Source organism: Oryctolagus cuniculus, chromosome 4 (assembly GCF_051225735.1).
Source record: "Oryctolagus cuniculus isolate XC-2025 breed Fujian yellow rabbit chromosome 4, ASM5122573v1, whole genome shotgun sequence".
NCBI lineage: Eukaryota > Metazoa > Chordata > Mammalia > Lagomorpha > Leporidae > Oryctolagus > Oryctolagus cuniculus.
Window position 1 is genome coordinate 170,016,074 of NC_142870.1, and position 24,869 is coordinate 170,040,942.

At 40.1% G+C, this 24,869-nt stretch overlaps 1 protein-coding gene across 49 annotated transcripts in view; it reads right to left on the minus strand.

Moving 5' to 3' along the window:
- CLASP2 (cytoplasmic linker associated protein 2) overlaps positions 1-24,869 on the minus strand; it is a 207,835-nt gene that overhangs the window by 147,257 nt on the left and 35,709 nt on the right. For 46 of the 49 annotated variants that reach the window (XM_051818589.3, XM_051818584.3, XM_089331273.1 and 43 more), the window contains exons 3-7: positions 23,283-23,386; positions 21,235-21,326; positions 19,368-19,443; positions 16,982-17,079; positions 10,149-10,219 (exon numbers count right to left, since the gene is read on the minus strand). In XM_051818589.3, coding sequence (XP_051674549.1) covers positions 10,149-10,219; positions 16,982-17,079; positions 19,368-19,443; positions 21,235-21,326; positions 23,283-23,386 — 441 coding nt within the window. Of the gene's footprint in view, positions 1-4,297; positions 4,933-10,148; positions 10,220-16,981; positions 17,080-19,367; positions 19,444-21,234; positions 21,327-23,282; positions 23,387-24,869 lie in introns of those variants that run through there. The other 3 variants (XM_089331282.1, XM_089331284.1, XM_089331281.1) reach the window with 1 other exon arrangement.

Below are 24,869 nucleotides of genomic sequence, written 5' to 3' on the forward strand. Positions count from 1 at the left end.
CCCTGTGGGAGACCTGGAAGAACCTCTTGGCTTCTGGCTTCAGATCAGCTCAGCTCTGGCTGCTGCAGTCATTTGGGAAGTGAACCAACAGAATGAAAGACCTCTCTCTCTCTGTAACTCTTTCAAATAAATAAAAATAAATCTTAAAAAAATGGAATGGAATTAGAGGAACCCAGTTGCTATTGATACAGAACTGACTGCTTGTTTGCTGATGAGGAGGAATCTCCACACCTTTGGGGAACACAAGAGTCTTCTGTGTTGACCGTATTGGTATAAAAGAGGGAAAAAATGTTGGTTTCTCCAATACATCCCCGAAATCAGTAGCTGTAAGTCAGTTTGGAGTGGTCCTAGAAGGGTGATCTCTGGGAAGCCAGGATTAGACCACCATTTCCATATATTCTTTAAAAATTCATTTTTGGAATAACAGCCTGTGTTGAAATGTTAGTAGTCTATTTAACACAAAACCTTATTTCTTTCCAGCCACTCTGCAGCAACAACAAAAGGCCAAATTCCTCTCGGAGCACTTCTGTGGCAGACTGCAGGGCTCAGCACTACACAATAATCCTACAGGTTTTTAACTCTGTCTGGCTTGACGGCCCTGGGTTAGTACATAACCACATGACTGCTTGGTTGCATGCTCTTGGGTAAGTATGAAGACAACTAAACCAAAATGCACTCAGAACCATGCCTTAACAACTCTTCAAGCGATAGCCATTGTAATGTATCACAAATCTGTCTAGAAATAAAATTCCTAATCTCTCATATGGTCCTGAAGTTAACTTATATAACATATTCAAGAGATAACAGAATAGCTGGAATACACAAAGAGAAACTAAAAATACACAACAGCAACAAAAAGTCAAACAGCCAAAAAGTTCACCAAGGATGCCGAAGCAAGTCACAGAAAAGGAAGTAAAAATAACCAAGCATACAAAGATTACCAACTGTATCAGAAAACAGATATTCTGTATTTTTCACCCATCTAAGAGGCAGAATTTGAAAAGAATAGTAATAACAATAACTGAAAAGAACACAGGATAGCAGACACTATTTGTGGGAATGTAAATGGTAAAGCCGCTTTTGGAGCAAGCTGATTACAGCTAATCGAATTCATTTACTTAAAATTCCTATTTATTTCAGAGGCAGACACAAAAAAGAGAATGCGTCTGCTCTCATCTGCCAACACACTCCTCAAATGCCTCTCACAGCCAGGGAGCCAGGAGCCAGGAGCTCAATTCAGGTCTCCCATGTGGGTGACAAAAAAACAACTATTAGAGCCATCACTGCTGCCACCCAGAGTCCATACTAGCAGAAAGCTGGAATCACAAACCTGAGGTGGGAACTGAACCTAGGCTTCCTAACGTGAGACGCAGGTATCCCAACTGCTAGGCCAACACCTCCTCCTCAAACACTCCCACTCACCTTTTAAAAAGGCATTTATTTATTTATGTGAAAGGTAGAACAGGCCGGCGCCGCGGCTAAATAGGCTAATCCTCCGCCTGCGGCGCCGGCACACTGGGTTCTTTTTTTTTTAATTTAGACAGGCAGAGAGGACAGTGCGAGAGAGAGACAGAGAGAAAGGTCTTCCTTTGCCGTTGGTTCACCCTCCGATGGCCGCCGCGGCCGGCGCGCTACAACCGGCGCACCTCGCTGATCCAATGGCAGGAGCCAGGTGCTTCTCCTGGTCTCCCATGGGGTGCAGGGCCCAAGCACTTGGGCCATCCTCCACTGCACTCCTGGGCCACAGCAGAGAGCTGGCCTGGAAGAGGGGCAACCGGGACAGAATCCGGCGCCCCGACTGGGACTAGAACCCGGCGTGCTAGCGCCGCAAGGTGGAGGATTAGCCTAGTGAGCCATGGCGCTGGCATACCAGGTTCTAGTCCCGGTTGCCCCTCTTCCAGGCCAGCTCTCTGCTGTGGCCCAGGAGTGCAGTGGAGGATGGTCCAGGTCCTTGGGCCCTGCACCCCATGGGAGACCAGGAGAAGCACCTGGCTCCTGGCTTCGCATCAGTGCGGTGTGCCAGCTGCAGCGGCCATTGGAGGGTGAACCAACGGTAAAGGAAGACCTTTCTCTCTGCCTCACTGTCCAGGAGGTGAGAACCCAATCTAGGTCTCCCACACTGCTGGTAGAAACCCAAGCACTTGAGCCATCACCACTGCCTCCCAAGGCTTCACCAGAAGGAATTCCAAGTCAGGACTGATCCCAGTTACTGTGACATAGGATGTGACTGTCTCAGTGGTATCTGAAACACCAGGTCAAACACCTGCCCGGCTAATACAACTGAAACAAAAATGCTGAACCAGAAATTCCACTTGAGATTATTCTATGAAATATATATACATGGATGTATATATGGCACGAATACACATGTATGTAATGGCATATAATGTATATAAAGGCATAGTAAACATAAAAGGCCTGAAAAGACATATTCCGTATTAATTGTTTACCTTTATACCTGTGTTTGGGGCTTGGAGATGGTTTTGAAGGGTGTATTATTTTATTGAAAAGGAGGTGGTAATTATATATTACATTCATAATTAAAAACAATATTATCCATTTGTTATGTAAGCATACTAATATACATAGAAGAGTTTATATCAAACTATTAAGAACTACAAATCCCAAAGTAACCTGTCACTACATACATCTTTACTAATTTTTTTATTTTTATAAAGGTATATTTTAATCCAACAAAAGCCCTATTCTAAAGAGATCAGCTGAGCTTTATAAATGACTACTTCGACTTTTAAAAAAAGTCAACATATTCCTAAAGAATCTGAATGTCTTCATGTAATATTTGAGAAAAGAAAAATTAAGTCAATGTATACTGACAGTCATTAAACCTAAAATGTTTCAGAAAGAAAATTAAATCTGGATATAGCTCAAACTAAATCTAAGATTGAGAGCTGCCTGCAGATTAAGGTTTGAAAAAAAGGACAGAAGGAAACTTTGTAATGCCTTTAAGTGTACAAAAAAAAAAAAAAAAAAAAAAAAAATCCTATGTTAATCCTGATGCCTTTTGCCTTAAAACTCAGTAGTTACAATTATACTCTTATTTACTTCCATAAGGTCATATAAAACCGTTATGTACATTATTGGTATAAATCACAGCAGGTAAAATCAAATTTCTGAGCACATTTCCATCTAAATGTGCATGATGATTTAAGTGACTCTGTCCACACCATCACTTTGGTGAGTTTGCAGCCTACTCCTCACAGCCCACAGAGGACAAATTCCTTAGAGAGAGGAGGTTGTTATACAGTAATAGGAAGGCTGAAAGTGAGAGTGAAAAGCCTCAGACACATGCAAGTCCTCTATAAAAACCTAGTTTACCAAAAAAACCTCACAACACATTTTTGAAGACGTTCAAATTCTTCCTTATACACATCTCTGATGTTCATGCGATTACAAAGTATATCTCTAAGCATCTTAACAAAGGTTTAATCGTGAAAAAAGGCTCAAATATTAAGTGTTATTAAGGACAGTACCAAATGCATACTTGGGATTCTAGATTTGGTTCTGGTTTGCTTTCTGCGCTGGGATCTGACACCTATCATCCCAGCAAGCCTCAGTTTCCCAATCCGTGAAATATCAAATACTCTCAACACTTCACAGAGTTATTCGTGCCTGAGGAGTTCATGTATATTAAGTATAAGAAAGTGCTTTGGAAAACCATAAAGCACCACAGAAATACATGCTTTTAAAATTATCTTCCCCAAAATAAGACACTAGTAAAAATCAATTCTTAATCAAATTACAACCTGTACAGAATTCCTAAAAGGCTAAATATTTTCTAGAGTACTGTTTACTAATGACATGGACAAATCATAAGCATATTAAACAAAACAGCAAGCCATTTTGATTCTTTTAATATTTTATTGGCATAGAATTCTACTTGTGTCAAATACAACAAGAAAGATGTCAAGCCAGCTAACCAAACCTTGACAAAATCTGTCCCTCCTCCAAAGGCCATGTTCTCCCTTCAAAGCCTTTGCATATTTCTCATATTTCTTCCAGTATCCCTTCCAATTCAGCACCAAAGGCTGAAGGCTTGTTTGGGTTGCAAGGTAAATTGTCACCTTATGTTTGCCAGATCCCATACAGACGTATCAAGTGGAATAAGACAATCATTGGCAAACACACACATGCATAAATGCACACACGAATGTACACATACACAAACACGCAAGTGTCCTTCATTCTTTAGGGAGAGAGGTTTCTTACACAGCAAATGATCGTCACCTTAAAAGGAAGTGTACATCACAGTAAAAGAAGAAAAATAAATCTTACTCACCATCTCCCATAGCCATTCAGATGGTCCAGGGAGCTCTCTCAAACCAATAGGTCAAATAACACAGCAAATAAGCGTAGCTCAGTGCCTGCGCCACTGGGCTCGGCCTGCAGCCTGCAGACACCCGGAGCACTGTGTGACCCAGGCCGCGCTGCAGCTCTGCACCGCAATAGCCAACAGCTGCTACTCCACTTCAAAATAAAAGTCTGGGGTCTTGCTGAAAACCCTCGTTTATTTGGTAAAGCCTAGCAGGGCTTGATCAAGACTGTTCTTTAACTGTACGCATCCTGTTAGATACAGCTTATGATGTTTCTCCTTGCACTGGCTGCCTGAAATTTAATCTAAGAAAAGCTCTGAGAGCCAACAAATGCCAGCCCACGGGGGGACTTTTAATGCAATCATCAAAACACAAGGCATGTGTTCAGCAATCATTCTCTGCTTCCCTAAAGATATCCATGTAATCAGTAGCAATCACATGACCTGATGGATTAACTGATTTGTGCCTTTTAAAAAGGTTTTCTTCCTTTTGTCATTACCTTTTAATATTTACAACGGAAGACTGCTAGAAGTGCACAAACAGGAATAGCCCAGTTTCCATGATTAACTGCTCTCATTATGCAGGAAGCATTTCTGGCTGCCGTAAACAAATCACGTCAAAGACAGCCCATCAAAGGCTGCTCTGTGTGCGGACAGCGGGGCCACACGGAACAAAGCTTGCTGCTGGTGCAGGAAACAGAATCTAGCCAGTGCGCAGCTGCAGGGGCGCAGAGCACCCTCTGTCCAAACTGTACAATCATCAGCACATGGTCAAGCTCAGAGAGGGCCCTGGGGCTCATGGTCACAAACAGATACGTTCAAAACCAACCTATGAAAAGAGCTGTCTGGCTTTTCACTAAAGGAAATGGCATAAAAATACATAAAACTAGATTAGAAGCTATCTTATTGACTCATTCAAGCCAAATATAAGGGTAATCCAAAGCCTAATTTCTATGCTTTGTTTTACTGTCAGCCTTCAAGAATAATTCTTTTCCTAGCAACTGTTTCAGAGAAACTGGAAGACAATTTACAAAGATTATATGCCAAGACAGCATTAGATCACATAAACACACTAGGCAAATCACTATTATGCACAGTGTTTCCTTTTCACAGTGAAAGAGAAAAGGACCCGCAATCACAGCACCAACACTGTTGGTGTTTACATCTCGGTTAGCGTAGGAGAACTGTCTAGAACGTTCCACAACAATACCAGACTGCCATAAGCATGGGGGCTTCCAACTTTCAGTCTTTTCCTTCCTACTAGGCGGGTGTTGCCTCCTTTCAGCCACAATCTACTCAATTTTAAATTCAGATTCCTTCCTTGCTCTTAGGGGGACCCTCCTTTAACTCACTTCCACAGTTTGAGAATTAAAGTCAAGCTTGAAACACTCTCAAGAGAAAAACTGATGCATTTCCAACTATTCCTAAACTAAATGGCACACTCAATCTCTGATGATATAATTTACTCTGTGTTCTTAAGTGTGCTGAAATAATGATCTAGAAGATCAAGTCAAAGAATTCAGAATGTAACGCAAAGGAGGACAGACGTGACGACTACAGTAGAGATCAGACAAAAGTACAATACATAAGGGGAGAAAAGGTAAAATAAGAAGAAAATAAGAAAACACTATTTCTCTGAACAATAAATGCAAATAAGAGATTGTTAGACCATACATATCATTCCCACTTAGTATCTCTCTCTCTAGCCCCAAAACCCTTCCTGGACTTCTCACTCCTACAGTCCATCAGAACTCCTACAACAAGAGGCCCTTGGGTCAGGGGTCCTGCTCAGTTCTCCACTGCACCTCCATGGTGTCCTGAGTTTCCCTGCAGCCTCACTGGGCTCTAGCAGCCCTGGCTTCCCTTCTGCTCTTCAACTATACCACGCCCATGTCTAACTCTGGAGTTTTATGGTCACTCTTTCTTCTGACCATTCATCCCTAACTGGCTCATTCTTAGGTCTCAATTCAAGTATGACACCTCTCAGAGACACTTGTCCCATACTATGTCATACAAAGTGACATCACTGAGTTATCTGCCACCTGAACACCGTATTTACTTCACTTAATGACTGCTCAACTATAATGGCTCTAAAAAAATACTACTTTTACATCAAATCCTGTTTAATAAAATTTACTTAAAAACAACAAAACACTAAATCAATAAGCTGTAAGAAGTATGATGCCTCATTATTATGGTTTCAGGAAAATATTCATTAATTTTATTTAACAGCTTCCAGTCATAGAATATCAAATAGAACAAATTTGAATTTTGTGTCAGTTTGGATGAAGCCAAAACTATTTGCTTTGTAGAAGTGTACTAGGGAAGAGGAGAAGTGGTACCTTTAATAATAATTTTTCAGTCTGCTGTATGCATGGAATAGTTCCACAAGCTTTCATACTGGGCCTTTGCTGACCCCTGAATACTTTGCTGTTCCATTTTATTTTACAGTTTATTTATTTTACAGTTTTGGTTTGAATGTGTGATGAATCAACAAAAGGCAGAAATTGTGGGGAAAAAATTGTGCAGAAATAAAGGAGTTGAACAAATCTTTATCACATTACTTTGTGTACAAACTATTGTCTTCAAATTGTTAGTTACAGAAAGTTGTTTTCAGTGTTCAATTGAGAAATATTTCTACCTGAGAAAACTATTCAATTGTCTGGAGTTGGGATGAAACACACCATGATTTTTGCATTCATACTGGAGGAAATAATTCTTTCATTTAACAGTCTTCCATTTAGCAGGGGTTTGGAGACTAAATTTACTAAACCAAGAGTAGCTAGTTACTCCAATACCCACTGTATGCATTGTATACTCTTTTGTCTCCTTATTTATGATTATTCTTTCTTACTAAATACAGCCTCCTTTAGGACAGAAACTTTGTCGTCTTCACTTGTGTGACATGATCTAATTTAACTTGTATGAAGGTAACTGACTTCAGGCTAGCAAATCGAACAGAAGTTAACTGCAATAGTTCAAATAAAAGCTAAAGGAGACTTTGAGTAGGATGTTAACAGTGAAGATGGAAAAAAAAATGGGGGATATGTTAGTATTTCAGAAGTAAAAATGATTTTTTAGAATGGGGAATCAAGTCCAGTTTCTAGCTTAAGCTAATGATGGTACCATTGACTGAAATTGCTAAGAACAGGGGAGGAACAGGTTTGAGGGGAAACAAGAGACAACAGGGTATCATTTTGGACATCTGAAGCTTCATATGCCTACTAGGCACCCAGATGTCACTGAGGCCACAAAAAAAAAAAAAATACTTTTTTTTAAGAGTTTCAGGCAGTATAAGTTTGCAAGGGGAGTGGAGTGGAATGAATAAAAAAGCAGAAAAGGGTTTGGCCCTAGGACTTGCCAACCTGGATAAATGGGCTTCCTTCTTCCAGTCTTCTTCCTTGTTAACCAATTCCTAATCTGTTTTTAAGATTTATTTTATTTATTTGAAAGGTAGAGTAACAGAGAGAGAGAAAGACATCTTCTACCTACTGGTTTACTGAAATGGTCAGGACAGGGCCAGGATGAAGCCAGGAGCAGGAACTCCGTCTGGGTTTCCCACGTGGACGCAGGGGCCCAAGTTCTTGTGCCATCTTCTCTAGTTTTCTCGGGCACATTGGCAGGGAGGTGGATGGGAGGGGACGTCAGCCCCACAGGCAGCAACTTAATCTGCTGCACCAGATGATGGCCCCCATATTAAGGAGTTTTCAGTGACGGCACAAGCCAGTCATCCTTAGGTATCTGCAGGGGATTGGCTGCAGAAGCCCTGCTTATCCAGGATACCAAAATCTGTGCATACTCAAATCTCACACATAATGATGCACTATTTGCCTACAGCTATGCACATCCTCCTATATTTTAAACCATCCTTAGATTAACATTTAATACAAAGTAGATGCCATGTAAATAGTTGTTATACTGTATTATTTAGAGAATAATGCCAAGTTTAAAAAAAAGAAGCCTGCATACTTTAGTACAAAAGTAACCATCGTGGGCCTGACAATATTTCTGATCAACAGCTGGTTGAATATGCAGATACAGAAACAACTTACATGGACGGCCAGCTGTACTGTCATCAGATGGGTCACAACCAGGGGATAGACTTGTGGCGCACAAAATTAAGCTGCCAGCATCCCATATCAGAGCGCTGGTCAAGTCCTGACCACTCTGCTTCTCAACCAGCTTCCTGCTAATGTGCCTGGGAAGGCAGTAAAAGATGGTCCAGGTACCTGGAGCCCCCACCTATGTGGGAGACCAGAATGCCATTTTGGCTCCTGGCTTCATCCAGGCGCAGACCTGGCTGTTGTGGCCATTTGGAGAATTAACTAGCAGGTGGAAGATATCTCTCTTTCTCTGTAGCCCTACCTTTCAAATAAATAAATCTTTAAAAAAGAAAAACAAATTGTGATCAATTTCTATGCCCCAATATGTATGTCACAGGCTTTTAGTTTGAACATTTGACCACACTTGCAATATCCAGATTATAACCTCCAACACAGTCTCTGGAGACTCCCTCCAAGAAAAATAAATGCCAGGCTCAAACCCCAAATATCCCTGCTTTTAGAGGGATAAGCAAGAGAAAAAGAAATGGAAAGGGAGGATAAAAAGTCTTGCATTTTTAAGGTAACAGAAACAATCTCACAAAATAGAACAACTGCTTTCAAAACAAACCATATCCAAATAACATCTTAAATTTTATAATATGCATTACACTCTTTCCCCTTAGAGTTGTAACAAAATATAGTCTGGAATACACAAACGAGAACATTATGAAAACACACAAGTCTCAGTTCAAGGAATTTTTAACAACTCTCCTTCTTCTTCTTGTTTTTGATTTCTACAGAAATGACAGAGGTAACTGCTAGGAAAATCAAGACTAGGTATTGAACACCTTCTATTCAGAGAAGTGAGAAACAGTGGCAGCCAAGGTGAGAAGTCAATTTATGCTAATGGAACTAAGTGTAGAATAAGATAGACATAATCTTTCATACATCAACTTTTCTGACTTCTTGCAACCACAACAAAACTTAGTCTTGGTTTAACCTAGAGGAAAAACATGTATTATATTTCTAACAAGCTCTCCTATTACTTGACTACAAACCCGTAAATTAATTTTCTTTCTCCAACATCATTACATTACCGAGCTAATTCAACACTCTCTTTGAGGCTACTTTCCCAGTGGAAGAAACATCTGTATTATCTCTGGAAACAGAATCTACTCTTCCCATATTTAACTAGTTAATACTTACAGGCTAACGTCTAAGTAATGTTACTCAATATCAACCCTACAGAAAGGAAAGGAACCACAGAACTGAATAAACACCGATACCAAAGCCAACCTCCCTGAATTCTAGCCCAGTCTCTTTCCACCGAAGGAGCCAAAGATGACAGTGCCAGTGAAGCTCCTGTGCGTCACCATCACCACTGAGGGTCCACACACAGGAGGGCGCAGCCCATCAACCCCACCATTAACCAAGCAAGACAAGCACGCTGCACAGAAAAGCCACATATGTTGTGGAATGTTGAACGCAACACGGTCATCATACATTCAATACAGAAGACAAAAAATAAGGCAAATGAACAATATCATTTTACACTGTAGACCCATCATTAAATTTTCACTCACTCCAAAAAGTCCAAAGACAGGTAATAATCAAAACAATGTAAATGGTTTGCTATATCCCAACTAACTTTTTAAATGAAAAAATCAACTTTTCTGAATCAGTGATATTACAGCTGGCTTAAAAACACATTTAAATGTCTAAACCTTTTCCAAATAATCTTAAAAATGTTTGAGAAAAGGAATAATTATTCTTACCTTTGCAGGCACTCAAAATCATACCACCTGAATTTTGCACTTCATCAAATTTGGCAAAGATCATTTTTAATCTGGGAATAAAGAATAAATTGTTTGTTTATACATATAGATGAACAGACACAATTTCCTTCACCAGCTCCCTTAGAAAAAACAATTTTAGGGGTTCAGTTAGTTCTCTTTTACAACTAACTCACTGGAAGAAGACCCAAAAGCCATTTCTGTATGAAACACAGGCCAGACTACATACTTGGCAGGTAAGTTTGTGAAACAACTTTCACACAAAGAATGTTCCCATGTTTCATCATAAAATTATTTTACAAACTCATCAAAAATATTCTAGTTCCAGTCTTATAATAAATCCATTCAGTCGGCCGGCACCGCGGCTCACTAGGCTAATCCTCCGCCTTGCGGCGCCGGCACACATGGTTCTAGTCCCGGTCGGGGCGCCGGATTCTGTCCCAGTTGCCCCTCTTCCAGGCCAGCTCTGTGCTGTGGCCAGGGAGTGCAGTGGAGGATGGCCCAAGTGCTTGGGCCCTGCACCCCATGGGAGACCAGGAGAAGCACCTGGCTCCTGGCTTCAGATCAGTGCGGTGCGCTGGCCGCAGCGGCCAGTGGAGGGTGAACCAATGGCAAAAAGGAAGACCTTTCTCTCTGTCTCTCTCTCTCACTGTCCACTCTGCCTGTCAAAAAAATTAAAAATAAATAAATAAGTAAATAAATAAATAAAATTATAAAAAATCCATTTAGTCACCAAGACATCTTTAGAAAGCCCAAAAGTCATGCTGAGGAACCTCAGGGCAAACACAAAAATAGTGAAATGTAAAACATCAGAATTGAAAGTGATGCTGATAATCTGTTTTTGCTACTGACCTATTTTCATGCAATATGAATTCCTCTGTTATGTCTCACTTTATATTTAAGATAATTTCTCTTTCTATACATCTATTATCACTTTTTGAAAGTTAAAAACAGGGGCCGGTGTTGTGGTGTAGCAGGTAAAGCTGCTGCCTGCAGTGTCAGATTCCCGTATGGGCACGAGTCCTAGCTGTTCCACTTCCAATCCAGCTCTCTGCTCTGGCCTGGGAAAGCAGCAGAAGATGGCTCAGATCCTTGGGCCCCTGCACCCACATGGGAGACCAGGAAGAAGCTCCAGACTCCTGGCTTTGTATTGGCACAGTCCTGGCTGCTGCAGTCATTTGGGGAAGAGAACCAGGAGATGGAAGCTCGCTCTCTCTCATAAATAAATCAATCTTTAAAAAAAATTAAAAACATTTCTTACTAAGAAAGTAATAGGCATTCATTATAAAAAGAAATGAGGAAATACAAATGGGATCAAAGGAAAAAAACTCTACCATAGAAAGAATTCACTTAACTGTACCTTTTTTATGCCTTTATTATATTCATATGCAAACTGTCTTCATCATGAAATAATATGCTAACAGTACCTAAGTTTTACTTTCTAATTATCATAGATTAGGAGGAGTCATAGTTTTCTAAAGTAAGAGATTGGAATCAATATGAGTATATAAACAATTTAGAATAGAAAATCTGCCAGCATCATGGAGTTGTCTCCCTTTCAAAACTTTTAAGAACCTTTGGGACACAAAATGCTAATATGAGGCACTGTAATTAAATTTTCAAACAAAGGATGTTTTATTTCATTATTTAAGTTCTAAATTATTTTATGGATAAGATGTAATTCCTTTTCCTTTTTTAAAAAATTTTATTTATTTATTTGAGAGGTAGAGTAACAGACAGTGAGAGGGAGAGACAGAAAGAGGTCTTCCTTCCATTGGTTCACTCCCCAAATGGTCGCGACAGCCGGAGCTGTGCCGATCCGAAGCCAGGAGCCAGGAGCTTCTTCCCGGTATCCCATGTGGGTGCAGGGGCCCAAACACTTGGGCCATCTTCCACTGCCTTCCCAGGCCACAGCAGAGAGCTGTATTAGAAGCAAAGCAGCCGGGACTTGGTCGGCGCCTTGTCTCACTTGTTAATCCTCCCTGTGGCGCCAGTATCCCATGTGGGTGCCGGGTTCTATTCCTGGTCGCTCCTCTTACAGTCCAGCTCTCTGCTGTGGCCCAGGAGGGCAGTGGAGGATGGCCCAAGTACTTGGGCCCCTGCACCCGCATGGAGATCAGGAGGAGGCACCTGGTTCCTGGCTTTAGATCAGCACAGTGCCAGCCGTGGCGGCCATTTGGGGAGTGAACCAACGGAAGGAAGACCTTTCTTTCTGTCTCTCTCTCTCTCACTGTCTATAACCCTGTCAAATTAAAAAAAGAAAAAAAAAAAAAAAGAAGAAGAAGTGGAGCAGCCGGGACTAGAACCAGCATCATGGGATGCTGGTGCCACAGGCGGAGGATTAACCTACTGTGCCACAGCGCTGGCCCCTGTAATTCCTTTTCACAAGTGCATTTGAGTAGAAATATAAGCTTTTATAATCAATTATATTCATGTTTACAACATATACTCATGTATATTTCATATTAAAAATAACAGCATTTTATAAAATTTAGATACATCTTGTTCAATATGAGCCTATACTTCTTCAAGTACAATTCTTACATTCTCAGAAAAACAGTTAAAACCAGCCTGACTGTTGTAAAGTAATTGATTACAGATTTCTGCTCATACAACTTCTAACACTGTTCAGTAAAATACTCTGATTAGCATGTGGGAAAAAAAGATGGTAAGCACAATTTAGGAGGTCAGGAAAACTCTAGGAAGGGTCTGTGGGAGGATAAGATAAAGACAGGAAAGCTGTAGGGAGGCTCTGACTCATTGGTTAAGGACAGAACTGGAAAAGGAAGTCTAACCCAAGTCCACTCATAAGTTTAGAGTAAGACTAGTAAGCCACAAGTACACTATGAAAACTGCAACTAGTTATCTCAGAGCTTATATTTTCTCAGTAACAGCTTTATTGAGAGACTTCACTTAAAACACAATTTACCCCTGTGAAGTGCACAATGGTTTTCAGTATATCCAGAGTTGTACAACTACCATCACAGACAGTTCTAGAATACTTTATCATTCCCCAAGAGTGTACACTACGAGTTCTTCCTCATTTCCCCTTCCCCTAGGTCTAGGCAACCACACTAATCAGCTTCCTGTTTCTACCAGTCTAAGAGTTGCCATTTGGCCATTTCACACAAATAGAACCATATAATAGGCAACTTTTGTGTTTGATTTATTTTCAAGATGCATGCATGTTGTGAGCATCCTTATTTATGGCAGAATAATATTCCATTATATAGATGTGCTAACACCCATATATAGATTTTTGTAAACACACACACACACAAACACACAATATTATGGGGGGAGGGGCAGTATTGTACTACAACTGCCCCCAGGGGCCGGCTGGAGTCTCAGCTGCTCCACATTCGATCCAGCTCCTTGCTAATGCGTTTGGGAAAGCAGTGGAAGACGGCCAAGTGCTTGGGCCATTGCCACCCGTAAGACTTGAATTGAGTTCCTACACTCAGCTTTGGTGAGCTTTCCCCTGACCCGCCATTGTGGCCTTTTTGGATAATAGACCAGTGGGCAGGATCTTTCTCTTGTGTGCTGTGTGTGTGCTACAAATAAAAAAAAATTTTTTTAAACATAGGCAAGCAGAGAGAAAGAAATTCTAAAAATGGTCTCCCTCAAAATTGGCAGAGATCAAAAACACAGTAACAGAAGTGAAGAATGCCTTTGGATGAGCTTATTAGTAGACTGGACACTGCAAAGGACAAAAATCTCTCAGCTTGAGGATATCTCAGTAGAATTCTAAAAACTGAAAAACAAAGAAGAAAGAGACTCAGAACAGAATGTGGGGCTGGCGCTGTGGCACAGTAGGCTAAGCATCCATCTGTGGTGCCAGCATCCCATACGGGCGCTGGTTCTAGTCCCGGCTGCACCTCTTCCAATCCAGCTCTCGGCTTATGGCCTGGGAAAGCAGTGGAAGACGGCCCAAGTGCTTGGGCCCCTGCACTTGCGTGAGAGACATGGATGAAGCTCCTGGCTTTGGATTCTAGTCCCAGTTCTGCTTCCAATTCCAGCTTCCTGCTAATGCTTATCCTGGGAGGCAGCCAACAAGGGCTCAGTATCTGGGTCCCTGTCACTCACAAAGACCTGATTGAATTCCTGGTTCCCAGCTTCAGACTGACCCAGCACTAGGGAGTGAATCAGTAGATGGAAGATCTCTTTCTCAAATAAAACGAAAATAAATAAATAAATAAACTAATAGACCCATATAAGTACAATCAATGATCTTTGGAAATGGAGTAAAGGCAATCCAATAAAAAGATAATAGTCTTTTCAACTAATAGGAGTAGGAAAACTAGACATCCGCATACAAAAATAAATGTAGATACAGATCTTGTATTCTTCACAAAAATTAGCTCAAAATGGATCACAGAACTAAATGTAAAGCACAAACTTAAGATTCACATAAAATAATGAAGGAGAAAACCTAGTTGACCCTGGGTTTGGCAATAGCTTCTTAAAACATGACACCAAAAGCATGATCCATGATAGAAGTAACTGGTAAGCTAGACTCATCAATCTTAAAACTTTGCCCTGTAAGACACCGTAAGAAAAATAAGAACATGTCACAGAATGGGGGGGGGGGGGGGGGCATTTAAGAAGGATATATTTAATAAAGTACTGCTGTGCAAAATATACAAAGAATTCTTAAAATTGAACATTAAGAAAATTAACAACTCAATTTAAAAATGGCCAAGAGTGGGGCCGGCTCTGTGGCCCAGCAGGTTAAAGCTCTGGCCTGAAGTGCTGGCATCCCAAATGGGCACCGGTTCTAGTGCTGGCTGCTCCTCTTCCCATCCAGCTCTCTGCTATGGCCTAGGAAAGCAGCGGAAAATGGCCCAAGTGCTTGGGACCCTGTACCACGTGGGAGATCTAGAAGTTCCTGGCTCCTGGCTTCACATCGGCTCAGCTCCGGCTGTTGCGGCCATCTGGGGAGTAAACCAGCAATGGAAGACCTCTCTCTCTGTTTCTACCTCTCTAACTGTCTTTCAAATAAATAAAATAAATCTTTGAAAAAAAAAAAAATGGCCAAGAGTGGCACATACTGTGACACAGCAGGCTAAGCCCCTTAAGACACACACATCCCATACCAGGGTGTCTGGGATCAATCCAGCTCCATCCCTGCCTCTGCTTCCAGTCCAGCTTCCTGCTAATGTGTCTGGCAGGCAGCAGATGACAGCACAAATACTTAGGTTCCTGCCAACCAGGTGGAAGGCCTACACGGAGTTCTTGGCTCCTGGTTTCCACCTGGCCCAGCCCCAGCTGTTGTAGACATATGGGAAGTCAACTGGCAGATGGAAGATTTCTCTCTCTTTCAAATAAATTAAAAAAATTTTTTAAACTTACAAGATACATCAATCAACTGTAACATGCAGACTTTACTTGGATCTGGATTCAAACAAACGAATAAAAACACATACAGCTCTCTTGCCCTCTCTCTCTAGCCAGTCAGGTCTCCCTCCCACCCCCTCCCCCAGAAAATAAAACCTTTCCTTTAAAAAACAAAACAAAACATACAAGTGGGGCTGGCATTATGGTGCAGCATGTTAAGCCACCACTTGTGAAACCGGCAACCCAAATTGGAGTGCCACTTGGAGTCCCAGGTCCTGGTTACTCTGCTTCTAAGACAGCTTCTAGTTCCGTATTGATGAACCCAGGAAGGCCATGGAAGATGGCCCACGTGCTTGGGCCCCTAGCACCCATATGGGAGACCAGGATGGAATTCCTGGCTCCTGGTTTCAACCTGTCTCAGATCTGGCTGTTACAGTCATTTGAGGGTATGACCAACCATAGAACACATCCCTCTCTCTTTTTTTCTCTCCTCCCCCTCTCTCTTCATTGTTCTGCCTTTCAAATAATTAATAAACCTTTTTAAAAACACACAAATAATTTTTATGAAATAACTCAAAATTTGAACCCTAACTAGAAAGCTGATATTGTAAAATTATTTGGAGGAAAAAAAAAGTGTCATGACAGACAGTTTTGTGGTTGTAACAGAAAAAAAAAAATGTGTTTTATCTTTTAGGCATATACCAACAAATTCCCAGATAAAATTTTATGATGACTTAGATTTGCTTCAAAATAATATAAAATAAAGTAAGTAATCCAGGGCATAACAGATACAAAATAGGCCACAACGTGAAGGATCATTATATTATCTCATCTACTTTACGAGATACTTCAAACACTAAATACCATAACAAAAAGGGAAAAAATCCTTTCAGTGAATCTCCTTAAGATGGGTACTAAAATTTCATTACAAAAAGTAAGGAAAATTTGAATATATTCAATAAAATCATAAACTCTGAGATGTTAAAAAAAAGTACCTTTGAACTTAAGTGTTTTGATACACATGGAGCTTATTAACAGGACCTTGATTAATCTGATCTATGCCACATTCTTGATTTCCTTTTTATTTGACGAAGTTTTAAGAATAGTACTTGATTCTTGTAAAGCTGCCTGTTACCCAGTAAATTGCACAGACACTTCCAACAGAGGGCATTCAAAAAACAGTTACTGAATGAATGAGTTAAAGTTTCATAAAACCCTTGCTTAAGCATCGTCCAAATTATTGCCAGCTGGTATCAATGGATAGTATTTACTTACATATTAAATAATAAGTCATGAATGGATATATAATCAGTGAACAAAACAAATTAATACGATCTTAGAGAACTCCTTAAATGGTGATAACTTATACACATGTCATAAAGTCTTTGAACCTTAAGAACATTTTAAAAATTTGAATCTTTGTAAAACCAATGAAAAATGTTAAAATTAATGATGAAAAAATAAACAAAAAGACTTACCTAGCAGAAGGAATTCCTCTTGTATAAAGATCTACCCTCACTTTCTCTCCCACATGTCTATAAATCTCCACTATAGCCAATATTGCAGCATCTCTCACCTGTCAAAGAATTTAGAAATTTTACTAAACTTATATACAATTAAATATTTCATCTCAAAGTAGTATTATACTAGCAGATGAATTTGAAGTTCCAAGTTGACTTTAATCATTCTAAACTTCTTGGAGATTATGGCATGTCAATGGCAAAATACCAAGAAGATTTGCCAACAAAACTCTGGAGAAATCTAGTAAAAGGAGGTTTTATAGAAGTCTAAGAAACCTATAAATAAAAGTTACTGCTTTGGCTTTACAAAAAAATCTCTTTGTAATAAGATTATATAGATAACTGTCAATAAATGCATTGATACAAATTATCATAGTTAATATATTTTCCCAAAAATAAAGCTGCCTTTAAAGAATATGGCCTGAACCTGAAGAGAGATTTTCACACCTATGTTCAGAGCACATTATTCACAATGGCCAAAAGGTGGAAACAAACCAAACATCCACCCACAGTTGCACTGAAGGACAAAACGTGTCACATGTGCGTATAAATGCATACAACGGAATGTTATTCAGCTTTAGAAAGAAAGCAGTTCTGACCCTTAGTAACACGCATGAACCTGGAGGCACTCTGCTACAGGGAGTAAGCCAGACAGGAGAGGACAGATACTCCTTGATTCTACTTCTGGAGTAGTACCTGCTGCAGCCAAATCATGAAGGCAAAGAGCAGGATGGTGGTTTCTGGGAACTAAGAAGGAGGAAATGACGAGCTGGACTGTCCAGTGAGTACAGTTTCACTTTGGGCTGATGGATGGTGGAGATGGTTGCAAAACACTGTGGACATACTTAATGTCACTGACGTGTACACTTAAAAACGGCTGGACTGGTAAATTTATGCCGTGTCTATTTCACTACAATTAAAATTTTTTTAAAAATCTGGTCTGAAGACAGGAATTTAAAAGATGGCTCTAATTCCCTTACACAGCTCACTGTCAAAAAAGCAACTCGAGAGATAGAAAAACTCTCTAAGCCTTCAGAGGGTCAGCACAAACCTCTACAAAGACAGCGAGGACCTGAAAGGAGAGAAAACTGTAAATCTGCACCACTCCAAATGGCTAAATTCTGCCAAAAAGCTTACAGCCATGATTCAACTTCACCAGAAGGGACAGGAAATACATTCTTGTATTACGCCTATAGGGCAGACAGCTCAGTAAAGTTTCCGTTGAATGATAAACCACTGATGCAAATTTCCCTTTAAGCTGAATGATGACTACTGCAAAAAGTGGTTGTGCAATAGTATTCAGGAGTAAAGAAAGGAAACTGAAAACCTGTCTTCACAATTAACATACAGGACAGTTATGAAAAGGAATACAAGGGCCAGCGCCGTGGCTCAATAGGCTAATCCTCCGCCTGTGGTGCAGGCACACCAGGTTCTAGTCCCGGTCAGGGCACGGATTCTGCCCCGGTTGCTCCTCTTCCAGGCCAGCTCTCTGCTATGGCCAGGGAGGACAGTGGAGGATGGCCCAAGTGCTTGGGCCCTGCACCCCATGGGAGACCAGGAGAAGCACCTGGCTCCTGCCTTTGGATCAGCGCGGTGCACCGGCCGCAGCATGTCAGCCGCGGCAGCCATTGGAGGGTGAACCAACGGCAAAAGGAAGACCTTTCTCTCTGTCTCTCTCTCTCTCTCTCACTGTCCACTCTGCCTGTCAAAAAAAAAAAAGGAATAAAGGTTTCTGTTCATCTCTCAAACATAAGAACAAGCCATTACGTCTCATCTGTCCGTAATACTAGCCAAACAACTAATAAATGTAAACAACTTTGGCAAATATTAGGGTTTTAAAAGTTAACTTTAGAGGATTTTTTTAAGAAGGAGGTACTGGGGCCAGTGCTGTGGTGCAGCGGGTTAACGCCCTGGTCTGAAGCACCAGCATCCCATATGGGCACTGCCGGTTCAAGAGCCGGCTGCTCCACTTCTGATCCAGCTCTCTGCTATGGCCTGGGAAAGCAGTAGAAGATGGCCCAAGTGCTTGGGCCCCTGCACCCACGTGGGAGACCCAGAAGAAGCTCCTGGCTCCTGGCTTCAGATCAGCGCAGCTCTGGCAACTGCGGCCAATTGGGGAGCAATTCGGATGGAAGACACCTCTCTCTCTCTCTCTCCCTCTCCTCTGTGTAACTCTTTCAAATAAAATAAATAAATCTTTAAAAAATAAAAATAAAAAAGGATGTAAAAAATCTTGATTTCACTACCCCTTTTCTACCTTCTTTCTTTATGTAATGTGGGATAAAAGCACTAGAAAAGAAAGGGAAGCCAAAGAATTACTAAATGCTCAAATACAAATTCTTACCTGACTATTAGAATCTCCAAACAGGACACACAAATGTGGTACCAACTTGCTGAGGACTAACGGCTGAGTCCCAAAACTAAATATAATTTGAAGAAAAAAAAAGAATTACTTAGCTTTAATAGAATAGCAAACAAAATGTACTTGTATCTTCTTATAAATATCAATCTAACACACACAGTGGAGAGGATGAGCACATATCATTAAAACATGAAGGATATGAAACACAAGCAAAAAATAATTCTAAATAATGTACTATGCAAATCTGAATAAACTCATGACTGAATGAAAATTGTAACAAATGATAAAACAGGGCAGAATGTTCAACCAATGGCACTCTTAAACCTAAAATCTATCAATTACTTAAGAAAATCTGAACTTTCATTTTTAAAATAATGATTTTTTTAGACTGGGTCTCAAATAAATTTGCATCCCAATGGGATAATTAAAAGGTCTTTCTTTATGCTTATTAACATTCTGATGAGGTCATGGGTTGAAACAAATGACACGAGAGCCCAAAACCACGGAAGCTGTGCAGCCTGAATGCACTTACAAGCTCTAGATGGCAGAGAGGACCAAGAGCAGGAGAAGGAAACAAATGAAAGCACAGTTAAGGAAGGGAAGGAGCACGGCAGGAGAGGCTTTCACTACTACACAGCAGGTACCACACTGCACAGAACCTGGAGAGCAACTCAGGAGAGCAAGGGCCCAATTTACACGTCTCGGACCAGAGTCTTGGCTCTGTGGCAGCCGTGCTTTCAGAACTCTGCAAAACGCTACAGGACTCTTGAACAACCCGGGAAAGTTTCATCAGCTTACGATTTTTTTCAAACTTTAAACATTTTTAAAAGATTTTATTTATTTGAGAGGTAGAGTTACAGACAGAGAGAAAGGTCTTCCATCCACTGGTTCATTCCCCAAATGGTTACACGGCTGGAGCTGGGCCAATCCAAAGCTAGGAGCCAGGAGCTTCCTCCAGGTCTCCCATGCAGTGCAGTGTCCAAGCACTTGGGCCATCCTCCACTGCTTTCCCAGGCCATAAGCAGAGAGCTGGATCAGAACAAGAGCAGCCAGGACTTGAACCGGCACCTATAAGGGATGCTAGAGCCGCAGGTGGAGGCTTAGCCTACTACGCCACAACACTGGCCCCCAAACATTCATTTTTATGTACTTGAAAGACAGAATGATAGACAAAAGGGGAGAATCAAAGAAACAGTTCTTCTATCCACTTGTTTACTCCCCAAATGGCCACAACAGCCAAGGCCAGACCAGGTGGAAGCCAGGAACCTGTATCTCCATCCAGGTCTCCCACGTGGGTGTCAGGTGCCCAAGCACTCGGGCTATCATCCACTGCTTTCCAAGGTGCATTAGCAGGGAGCTGGATCACAGGTGGAGCAGCTGGGACTTGAACCAGTGCTCCTATATGGGCATGGCAAGGAGTGGCTTATTAGTCCACGATTTTGGTAGCTACTCATACTGCTCTACAGGAAGCCTAGGGCCAACTGGAAAAAGAGCTGGTGGCAAAGTGGTTAATAATACCTGAAATACTATTGAGTTACAAACCATTTCAAGTTGGCTCCATAACAGAAATAGATGCTAAGTTATCTGTATATCAGTTCTATGACAATCTATTTTGAGTGGTTACTACTAACATACTAAAGAGGAAAGGAAAACTTCTTATCACTGAATGATAATTGTAAAATTAACAAGAAGATCACATACACAATTAAGAGTAAAGGTATATAAAATGTGTGTGCAGCAAATCAATAACTATTTAAAATTTGTACCACCATAGCTTTCCTTGACTTTGTGAAATAAATTATTTTGGAGAAATAAAAAGCAAGTCTACTTATAGTAATCATAAACTTACGTGTTTAATGTTTCAATAAGACACAGACACACGCCTTCTCGAGATCGATAATTCTTGTGTTTAAAACCAGAAGCCAACAGTCCCCATACATACTATTTGAAAGAAAAGTAAACATGTGTAACGAAAAATTAAATGATGCATTTATAATCTTTTATCTTAACCTAGCCTTATTGCCAAACTTACTAGTAATCGAGTTTTTTCATTAGATTGTCTATCTCTACTACAGGCTGAATATCCTTATTCAAAATGCTTGGGACCAAGACTGCTTCAGGTTTTAGGCATTTTCCAGATTTTGGAATATTTATACATATATAATGAAGTATCTTGGAGGTGGAAACCAAGCCTAAATACAAAATTCATTTATGTTTCACATATATCTTATTTACTTTGCCTGAAGGCAATGTTATATGATATTTTGAGTGCACTGTGTTTTTATTGCAATTCACCATGTGAGATCAGGTGTGAAATTTTCTACTGTGGCATCATGTTGACCCTCCAAAAGTTTTGGATTTGGGAGCACTTAGGATTTTGAATTTTCAAATTAGGGATGCTCTCAACCTGTATTTACAAATATTTCCAAGCCAAATTTATACTGCATTTGCTCTTACTTATATCTTAATCACATTTTTATATTTTATTTGCTTTTCTTCACTTCAGATTTCAATTATTCTCAGAATGGGTATGTCTAAAACCTTAACAACACAGAATTTCTAAGGACACAGGGATTTTTTTTTATGCATTAGAAACCTTGAATAACAATGCTACCATTATAAGCCCAGTAGTCCAGTAAACATTTAAATGGTCCAGCATTGCCTAGCAACTATTACAGACTGTCAATGGAACAAGTCTTTTTCAACACTGTATAACTAAGGCTTTTCTCCTTTTAATACAGGTCCCAAAAACAGAAATATATTTGAGCAAGTCATTTTTTTAGCTACCTACTATTAATTTTCTTTTGAAAAAGTTGACTTAAAAAATTAAATGTGAATAACTTGACTCAGTAACAACATCACTGGAAGTTTATTATATATAATACTTGCAGAAAGATACTTCAAAAATTCAAAGAAAACGGAATTAAAAGTATAAAAATTTTTTGAAATTCACAAATACTTTTTCTTCATAATATGAAATATCCATGAATCATTTTAATGACCCCTTATATGCATGGATTTTGAAATTTCTTGTACCAAAATAAATTTATTTTTTTTTCATTCCACTTTCCACAAACTTTTTGAAGTACCTTTGTATTTATACCCAATTACGTATGTACAAGGATGTCCTTTATAGTATTGTTTGTAATAACAGAAAACCAAAAACAACTTAAAATGTAAATCAATAAATAAGTGTGAAAGAATACCCACTTTACTATCAATAAGGATTTATTTCTGAAATACAAAATACTTGAGAAAACAGTTCACTTTTACCATCCAATACTTTTTGGATTTCATTTTATAAAACACACATACTATTATCATTTTTAAGCTCCACTTGAAAGTCACATGCTATCACTATGCATATTATATATTTTGATTTTTCTTCCCACTTGAACTACTCTCCACATGTCAATTTCTTTTTTATTCCATTCCAAAATTCCTATATAAGGCAAATTATTTCTACTGTATACATAAAACAGGGTGGTGTCATAAACTGTATGCCTGATTATAATTGGTAAACACCAGTTAAAATTAAAAAAAATTTTTAACCTAGTTCTGCAAGAGTTGCAGTTTTAACAATAATTTTCAAAAGAAGCTTTTTCATGAAATATTTTAGAATTTGCAGGTAGGGAAAATCAGAAATATCCTATAAATCAACTTTTTAAAAAAATAACATTACAGAGTAGAAAATAAGAAAACTAAAATGCAAAATCCAAGAAAGTCAAATATTGACACTTTAACTTATAGTTCAATCTTTAAGGCATATGCAGTAATTCATTGTTTAAAATTTCACCTTTCACACCCCAAAAGTTTTAAAGGTTTTTTGTGATTACCATCTATCTTTACTGAGTTTATCACCAATGAGCAACACTGAATTCTAAAATGTAGGCCTACCATGGGTGGTGCTACTTCATCCATCAACTTCAATATCAGTGTTTGAGCTTCATCTCGAACCTTGTCTTTGGCATCTCCCATTCTGTCTATTAAAGCTTCAATAACTGAAGAAAGGGAAGGGGGTAGGGGAAGAGTAAATACTTATATCTCATCTCCATAAGAAATTATGCTGTACAAAATTTTAAGTAGCAATCATTTCCGTAAGTGAAGTCATGAGGTAAAGAAATTAAAAGCTTTAAGTTCTTTATTCATGAGTCCAATCAAAAAACAAAACTAAATTTATTTAAAAAAAAGATTTATTTTATTTATTGGAAAGAGTTAGAGAGAGAAGTAGAGACAAAGAGAGAGTGAGAGAGACAAAGAGAGGTCTTCCTTCTGCTGGTTCATGCCCCAAATGGCAGCAAAGGCCAGAGCTGGGCCAATGTGAAACCAGGAGCTTCTTCTGAGTCTCCCACGTGGGTGCAGGGGCCCAAACACTTGGGTCATCTTCTACTGCTTTCCCAGGTGCATTAACAGGGAGCTGGATCGCAAGTGGAGCAGCCGGGACTTGAACCAGCAACCATATGGGATGCAGGTGCTGCAGGCAGGCATTTTAACCTACTGCGCCACAGCACCAGCCGCTAAATTTCAAAATACATACAGGATGATTGATAAGCACTTACAATGATGTTCAAAAAGCAGGCAAAAGTAAACATTATTCTACTTATAGAAATATACAGATGGTCAAGCTCTACAGACAAGTGAGAGGATGAGGAGGCCAAAAGTCACGACAGGTAACTGCAGCTGGAAGAAGGAAGGTGTCCTGGGGAAAAGCAGAGAGGAACATTTAAAGGACTGTCAGAGAGTTCTAGTTTCTTGACTTGCGCATAGTCAGTTTTGTAGTTGGTTTTTGTAATTACTCTTTGAACTGTACATGTGTGATATGCATTATTTTACATGTATGACATAACTGACAAAAACAAAATCCCTAGGTGCCCGGGCTGGGGTTTTTCTCTAACCTGTCCTAAAGTCTGGCACAGAAAAGGCAGGTTAGAGGCCATTCCTGGGAGAGTTTTCATGATCAAGGTTTCTGTAACTGTAAATCAACAAGGCACCACAACCAAATAATATTCGGTGGGGGAGGGACTGATGAGCAACAGGACAGAAAGGGAAGTCAGAGGGAACAGGTTCTAAAGTCCGTTTACAGGGCAAACTATAGTCAAAATTCTTTCCTATAATCCCTAATCACTACCATCTACGGCAGTTTTACTAGATGTGTGACCTTGAACAAAACCACGTTTTGTCTATTTCCTCAATCATAAATGTGGGCAGCAACACTCACCTCCAAGGATCACTGAAAATTCTGTGCACAACACAGAGTGAAGAGCACAGAATAAGCACTCCACACAGAATGTGCCGGGCCGGCGCTGTGGTGTAGTGGGCTAAGCCTTGCCTGCGGGGCCAGCATCCCACATGGGCACTTGTTTGAGTCCCACCTGCTCCACTTCCCATTCAGCTCTCAGCTATGGCCTGGAAAGGTAGCAGAAGATGGCCCAAGTGCTTGGGCCCCTGCACCCCGTGGGAGACCTGGAAGAAGCTCCTGGCTCC